Below are 8,515 nucleotides of genomic sequence, written 5' to 3'. Positions count from 1 at the left end.
GGCCTAACTCACTACCTCTGACAGTGTCTCTGCCTATTCCCTAGAGAGGCGGTTCAAGACTGACAGGCAGGCACACCTGTTTTTTGGTCATATTTTGAGTCTGGTCGGCAGACAGGTGCTTTGTCTATTATTGATAGTTTGTATATATATCGTATATTATGTAGATATACTGTATATAGAATCGTAGGAATGCACCCAAAAAATATGTCTGCAACTCCCTTGTTCTTCAGAAGCAACCTTCTTGTAAGCATCCCATACCTATACACCATGTAAAAGGATATATTGACAACCCCTTCTTCAGCCATCCCTTACTGTATATCAGCCAATATTGCACCATCCATCACCAGAATATACAGATCTACATCATCACAAGTCACTGGGCCAGGGAAGGCGAGAAGGAGAGCTAGAGAAAGAAAGAGAGACAGATTGAGACCTCACTACTCCTAGACAAGAAACTTGACTGGTCTATCCTACTAGCTGCAGAAAACGAACCAGGCAGAACCGAATAAAAACCACTGGGTATAGGTACTAACACTAAGTGATAATAAGTAAACAACAGTTTATACAGTCTACCAGTAATTTGCTCATTTGACAATGAAAAAAACGCTAACCACGACTATTCCTGGTGCATAGTGAATGTTTTTCTGCCATGAAATTTGTTGTATTAAGTGTTAAAAACATTCTTAGGTAGTGGATAACGATGAGTTACCCGAATGCAGAGTAAATCACTTTGATAACTGGTGAAATGCCTGACACAGACGGCAATTACAGCAATCCATTTGGCTGCATTTACCACCAGATTTACAGTGAAAAGAGGTTCACACATGAAGCTGTAATAAACCTGTCCATTGTCTAGAGTAGACTGTGCCTCAGAAGGGGGGAAGCTGGCAGGTTGATTGTAGCCAGGAAGTGAAGACATCCCAATAAAACATTTTACAGCCCACATCTATGTTCAAGGTTGTTATGCTACGAGGCCACTGAGTGCAGTTTTTCTTCCACTGCTTTCTAGAAAAGGGCTAATGAAGGTGATTGAAATTAGATACGCTGTTAGAGGAAGTGTGTGTGTGTGTGTGTGTGTGTGAGTGTTCACACTGTTAGAAGCTTTGAAAGATACACAGATGCATTGGGTATTCTTGTAGTACTGGGTAAATCAGGCTACCCTGAAAGGATAGGAGGGGAGAGTTGGGGAGGAGACTCATTTTCTAGTTACCACCTTCAACGTAGCAACTTTGTGTTGTCATATAAATTCTCCAAAGAAAGAACACATCCACAGTGTCTGATAAGACTTATAGGAGTGGACTCTACATTTCCTATTATTCCTCACGTCACTTCTTGGAATTCATTCATTGGATGACTCAGTCAGAGAAACACAAAAATATGGGGGGAATGAGTGTCTATGTGTACGTGTGTGCATGTGTGTGTGTGTACGTGTGTGTTTTTTTTTATTTTATTTTTTTTATTTAACCTTTATTTAACCAGGTAGGCTAGTTGAGAACAAGTTCTCATTTGCAACTGCGACCTGGCCAAGATAAAGCATAGCAGTGTGAGCAGACAACAAAGAGTTACACATGGAGTAAACAATTAACAAGTCAATAACACAGTAGAAAACAAAGGGGGAGTCTATATACAATGTGTGCAAAAGGCATGAGGAGGTAGGCAAATAATTACAATTTTGCAGATTAACACTGGAGTGATGAATGATCAGATGGTCATGTACAGGTAGAGATATTGGTGTGCAAAAGAGCAGAAAAGTAAATAAATAAAAACAGTATGGGGATGAGGTAGGTGAAAAAGGGTGGGCTATTTACCAATAGACTATGTACAGCTGCAGCGATCGGTTAGCTGCTCAGATAGCTGATGTTTGAAGTTGGTGAGGGAGATAAAAGTCTCCAACTTCAGCGATTTTTGCAATTCGTTCCAGTCACAGGCAGCAGAGTACTGGAACGAAAGGCGGCCAAATGAGGTGTTGGCTTTAGGGATGATCAGTGAGATACACCTGCTGGAGCGCGTGCTACGGATGGGTGTTGCCATCGTGACCAGTGAGCTGAGATAAGGCGGAGCTTTACCTAGCATGGACTTGTAGATGACCTGGAGCCAGTGGGTCTGGCGACGAATATGTAGCGAGGGCCAGCCGACTAGAGCATACAAGTCGCAGTGGTGGGTGGTATAAGGTGCTTTAGTGACAAAACGGATGGCACTGTGATAGACTGCATCCAGTTTGCTGAGTAGACAGAGTACGTGTGTGCGTGTGTGTGTGTGTGTGGAGAAGGAGAGAATGTTGTGTTGAATGGCTGTGTCTGTCAGACAGTGAGCAAGTCTGTAATAAAAGGCATGATTAAATATAAATAGTTATTCTACGGAACGTCACCACTGATGAAGGCATTGGAGTTCCAACTATTCTATTCAGATGGAAAACATGTGCTGCAAGCAGACTCAAGGTCCTCTTCTTAGAAGTTAGAACAAAAATTCCCCCTCTTCTACTTCTCCAGTGCATCGCAGGGCAGAGTGAACTTCATGAACTGTTTTCAATCAGGATGGCAGACAATGTTTCTCTTCCACTCTGATATGGCAGCAAATGATAGCGGACAGAACTTTCTCAAAATATTAAGTCTCTCTCTTTGAAACATTTCACAGGGAATATAAGTCTTGGGAGAATAAGAGAGGGTTACTGTAAAACTCGACTCAAAACAGCCTACATCTGTAGTTCCTTGCATTTTCCAGAGGGTACAATGAAATGAAGACGGTTTCAATTCCAGACTTTGCCAGTGACTTGCATTTTCAAAGATTCGTTTGGGGGTCACTGTTCATTAAATCAGTCCCAGAGTTGAGTTAAGGTTCCTCAAGAAGCTGAGAAGCTATCTGGCCACAACAAACCATTAAAAACAGGCTTGGAATGGATTACAAAGAATCACCGAGATTCCCATTCCACTGATGTATCGTTGACCATCTAAAAAAGCTTGAGTAGAAAGCTGCAGAGACCACTGCCATTATTTGTCACTCAAAGTTCCCCAATGAGGTAAACAGACCTTTCCTACTTTCGTATTGATATTTCTCTCATTTCAAGCACAGGGAAATATATGATAATGAATGGAACCACATTACAGTTCAGTGCTCCTGGTACTGTATACCATTATAATCAGGAGGAAATAGACATTTCCACTAACCTCAGCCACAATAAAGGATCAGCATACTGATGTATGAACATATATTATCATCACACTGTACCATACCTTTCCAACCATCCAGCAAAGTGACATTGCGATGTCTGTGAATGTGAATTTCAGAATTTACATATACACTGACAAAAATATAAACGCAATATGTAGAGTGTTGGTCCTATGTTTCATGAGCTGAAATAAAACATCCCAGAAATGTTCCATATCTGACAGGTCTGGCATTTCAAGAAGCTGATTAAACAGCATGATCATTACACAGGTTCACCTTGTGCTGGGGACAATAAAAGGCCACTCTAAAATGTGCAGTTTTGTCACACAACACAATGCCGGGCAATTTTCATGCTGACTGCATGTCCACCAGAGCTGTTGCCAGATAAGCTGCCTTCAACATAGTTTTTTGAGAATTTGTCATTATGTCCAACCGACCTCACAACAGCAAACCTAGTGTAACCATGCCAGCCCAGGACCTCCACATCTGGCTTCTTCACCTGCGGGATCGTCTGAGGGGGGTGGAGGGTTTCTGAGAAGTATTTCTGTCTGGAATAAAGCCCTTGTGGGGAAAACCCCATTCTGATTTGCTGGGCCTGGCTCCCCAGTGGTTGGCCATGGCTGCCAAATGACTGGGCCTATGCCCTCCAAGGCCCACCTATGGCTGCACCCCTGCCCAGTCATGTGAAATCCATAGATCAGGACCAAATTGATTTATTTCCTTATATAATCTGTAACTCAGTAAAATCTTTGAAATTGTTGCATGTTGTGTTTATATTTTTGTTGAATAGAAATCAGTGTGGCATATTCCTGTTATGCCAGCCAGTATGTAAAGCTGGTGATACTTCTCATAGAGGGGACAGGGAGAGTGCTACTGTATTCCCTCTCCGCTTTGATTGGTAAAGGAAAACTCCCAGGATGCACTGCGCTTCTTGAGAGTGAAAATATAAGGCATCAGAAGGTGACCATCATCGCCACGCCAACCACTCTTATCTGTTTGGAGTTTCTTTTTTTAACTCTCCTGGCTTTTCATTTTGAATCGTGGAGATGAGAATTCTCTACTGTTGCCTCATCAAATTAGGACACGTTCCATGGATAATGATCATGCTATTGGACAGATTTTCATTTTCAACCAAACTCCTATAGTCATTGGCATGCATTGGCAAGACAGCACAAACAGATCTGGAACCAGGCTAGTCACAGTATAAAACAGCAACATGACTCACATGCAAGGGAATAAACGGCAACTTACCTACGCATCAAATTGGTCTTTGTTCCCCAATGAACATCGGTTGTATTACAATGTTATAAAAGTGGAAAATTGCCATTCATTGATATCTGCTAGTGGTGTGAAGCCAATTACCGTATAATTGAAGTGCAACAGGCAGATAATGAAAGAGGCTCAATGCTACAATTCATTTGGATAATAAAAAGGCTATAATATTGAATCCCTGATGTGAGGACACAATAGCAGTCACTCAGCTAATAGAAACAGTACTTATCAGGGCTTTTCTATAACAATGATGTTGATGTTTGGATGAACATTCAGTAAAAATGAAGGGGAGGGTGTGGTTGGCTTAACACCAACTTAGTCAATTAGTTTTGAGGGGCCGGGGTTGGAGCACTGAGCCTGTCCAAACTGGCTACTAGTATTTATAAAATGAACAAGTTGCTTTCCATTCCCATTGTCCTTTCCAGCATGGTTCCAACAACTGTTGTGGTGTTGTATCCAGGCCAGCACAATGTAGTACAGCTTACCTTGGCTCGGTTTATCTAAGTAGTGTTAGAACGAAGGGTACTAGAGGTACTCACCTTTTCACCCAGATCCTTGAGGCTGTCTAGGAACCTCGGCCAGAAGTCATTGAAGAGCAGCCGGTCGATCTTTTTCAGACTGCCCTTGGTGCCGGCACCCACACTCACATACAGCTTGGTCACCAGTACCAGACCTGGAGGGGAAGAGGTCAGAGAGGAATAGGATACGGGGATGAGAGCGAGAGAGGGGGAGGGAATGGGGAGACAGGGAGAGAAAGAGAACAAGGGGATAGTGAGAGAGAGATCACAGTGAGAGAGAGCGAGAGAGAAATCAGTGTGGGACACAGCAGGCGAGAAACATTTTGGTTTGCGCCGCCTCGCTCTTCCTCTCTTCCTTGAGTTTGGCAGAATGCCAAGACGATTTTGCACCGCAACATGTTAACCGGTGAATGTTCCTGGATTACTGTCGACTCCAATAACACCACAGGATTGGGTTCTCTCTCCAGAGAGATCAATCAAATGTATTTATAATGCCCTTTTTACACCAGTAGTTATCACAAAGTGCTTATACAGAAACCGAGCCTAAAAACCCCAGAGAGCAAGCAATGCAGATGTGTAAGCACGATGGCTAAGGTCATCTCTAGAAAGGCAGGAACCTAGGAAGAAACTTCGAGTGGAACCAGGCTCTGAGGGGTGACCAGTCCTCTTCTGGCTCTGCCAGTTGGAGATTATAAGAGTACATGGCCATTAAGGCCAGATCATTCTTCAAGATGTTCAAAACATTCATAGATGACCAGCAGGGTCAAATAATAATCACAGTGGTTATATAAGGTGCAGCAGGTTAACACCTCAGGAGGAAATGTCAGTTGGCTTTTCATAGCCAAACATTCCAAGGTAGAAACAGCAGGTCCAGGACAAGGCAGAACAGCAGAAACTGGAACAGCAGCACAACAAGGTAGCAAGTCTGGTGAGCAGGTCAGTGGCCCCATCCAAAGTTACTCCCGGACAGGGCTGAGTATAGCCCACAAAGATATATAGCCCACCACCGTACGAGCCCGAGGACAGAAAGGATGGGAGAGCGGGAGCAAGCCAGTGACTCAGTGCCCGTAATAGGGTCAGAGGTAGAGTATTGCAGTGGAGAGAGGGGAGCCGGCCAGGCAGAGACAGCAAGGGTGGTTCCGTCACTCCAGTGCCTTGCCGTTCACCTTCGCACCCCTGGGCAAGACTATATTCAATCATAGGACCTACTGAAGAGATGAGTCTTCAGTAAAGACTTAAAGGTTTAGACCGAGTCTACATCTCACATGGATTGGCAGACCATTCCATACATATTTTACTCTACAGGAGAAAGCCCTGCCTCCAGCTGTTTGCTTAGAAATTCTAGGAACAATAAGGAGGCCTGCGTCTTGTGACTGTAGTGTGCGTGTAGGTATGTGTGGAAGGACCAAAAGCATGGATTAGCTTTACTGCATAAATCTTGGACAAAAAGTTTCAGATTTTTGCAATGTTACAAAGATGGAAAAAGGCTACTCTTTAAATATTTTTGATATGTTCCTCAAAAGAGAGATCAGGGTCCAGAGTAACGACAAGGTCCTTCACAGTTTTATTTGAAACTACTGTACATCCATCGAGATTCCGAATGACATCACCAAGAGGTAGTATATATAGTGAAAACAATGGAACCTTGAGGATCACCAAAACTTACCATTGATTTGTCAGAGGACAAACCATCCACAGAGACGAACTGATATATTTCCGACAGATAAGATCTAAACCAGGCAAGAACTTGACCGCGTAGACCAGGCTTGGACAATTATTTTCCATGAGGGCCACATTAGAATATATTTTTCCATCGCGGGCCAGAATTATATATCATGTGTATGACTGTGTTGACAGATATATCTACTGTAAATCACGTCCAAATATGCTAATTATTTTACTTTTTTAACATGCACAGAAATAATGTTCCCTCAATGTGTCACACCCTGACCGTAGTTCCTTTTTTATGTCTCTATTTTGGTTTGGTCGGGGCGTGAGTTGCGTTTGGCCTGGTATGGTTCCCAATCAGAGGCAGCTGTCTATCGTTGTCTCTGATTGAGAACCATACTTAGGTAGCCTTTTCCCACCTGGTGTTTGTGGGTAGTTGTTTCCTGTTTTGTGTTTTCACCTTTCAGGGCTGTTTCGATTTTCATTTCTTACATTCACTTGGTTATTTTGTATGTTCGTGTTCTGTTCTAATAAATAATCCTGGACATTTACCACGCTGCATTTTGGTCCGATCCTTCCTACTCCTCATCCGATGAAGACGAAGATCGTTACACCGTGTTCTCCTTTTGATAGGTATTTTCATTATTAGACATGCAATGACCTCAGAGGGAAAAGTACACTTTGCATTCAGCACCATGGACAGAACTCTTGTTAACGGGTATGCACAAAAACACAAGAGAGAGAGCTCAACATTACATTAAACAATCAATCAGTATGAGGAGTGAAGTCTCTAATGGGCATTGACTAGAGCAGTGAAGTCAGGTATCGTTTCTGACGTCGCTATGCACAGGATTGCTGAAAGGTGAGAGTCAGTAAGAGATGATATGTTCCTTGACTTGTTTTATTTTTCTATCACTGAAAATGTCTTCACATACATTGGTTGACCCAAACAGTACAAACATCTTCTGAGCATGACTCCTAATCTTTGGAAAGTTTTGTTCATCGAGAGATGCATAGAACATCGTCAGTGACATTGGATAACTATTCAAAACAATCACTGCATCAGACTGAAGACCGATAAGCTCAAGTTGCAGGTCAGTGGGAGCGTTATCCACATTGAAGGTGAAAGGAGAGGAAACTAACAGCATGTCATTTTCCAAAACAATGGAAAAAACTCACCGTTCAAAGCACGCAAAAGCGTATACTTCTCCTGCTGGTCATCTGCTAGGGAACAGACTAGTAGTATCGGAAGGTGGGTGAGATTGTTGACTTCTACTTGGCGGGTCAGGAGGAGTCATTTTTCCTTCAAGGCCTTAACAAGGCTGTACATCTGATGTGCAAAAAGGCTTTTGCCTTGTAGTTTGGAATTCAGTTCATTCATGAGGGCCATGATGCCATGACCTGTCCTGATTTGTCATAGAGGCAAGCTAAAAAACTTTAATGAGCAAGCCTTCCTTCATGAATTCGCCTCTGTAAAATGGTATAGAATCAACTTGATCCCTTCTGTCGAAGACGCTTGGACCAATTTTTTTGATATTTTCAGAGTTATTGTTAACACAACTCCATGAAGGAAATTAGAATTATAAACAGGTTCAGCCCCCGTGACCTTGCAGAGTTACTCCACCTCAAGAATTGCATTTGGCGAAAGGCTCGGCACACGCATACTCAGGCTGACTGGCTCTCAGTCAGGCAAATTAGAAATAAGTGCACTCAGGCTATCTGGAAGGCCAAAGTTAGTTACTTAAAGGAGCAGTTCTCTCTCTGTGGGTCTAACACCAAGAAATTCTGGAAAACAGGTAAAGACCTGGAGAATAAACCCTCCTCCTCACAGCTGCCCATGTCCCTTAAAGTTGATGAGGTGGTTGTTACTAACAATAAGCACATGGCTGAGC

The 8,515-nt window shown here is 42.9% G+C and overlaps 1 protein-coding gene across 1 annotated transcript in view; it reads right to left on the bottom strand.

Moving 5' to 3' along the window:
• Nucleotides 1-373: 373 nt before the first annotated feature.
• tyw1 (tRNA-yW synthesizing protein 1 homolog (S. cerevisiae)) overlaps nucleotides 374-8,515 on the bottom strand; it is a 56,250-nt gene continuing 48,108 nt past the window's right edge. Inside the window, 2 exon segments of the mRNA XM_020501964.1 lie at nucleotides 374-403; nucleotides 4,977-5,110. Coding sequence (XP_020357553.1) covers nucleotides 374-403; nucleotides 4,977-5,110 — 164 coding nt within the window.

The sequence above is a fragment of the Oncorhynchus kisutch genome, linkage group LG15 (assembly GCF_002021735.2).
Source record: "Oncorhynchus kisutch isolate 150728-3 linkage group LG15, Okis_V2, whole genome shotgun sequence".
Lineage (NCBI taxonomy): Eukaryota > Metazoa > Chordata > Actinopteri > Salmoniformes > Salmonidae > Oncorhynchus > Oncorhynchus kisutch.
This window is presented reverse-complemented; position numbering and strand designations above follow the sequence as displayed.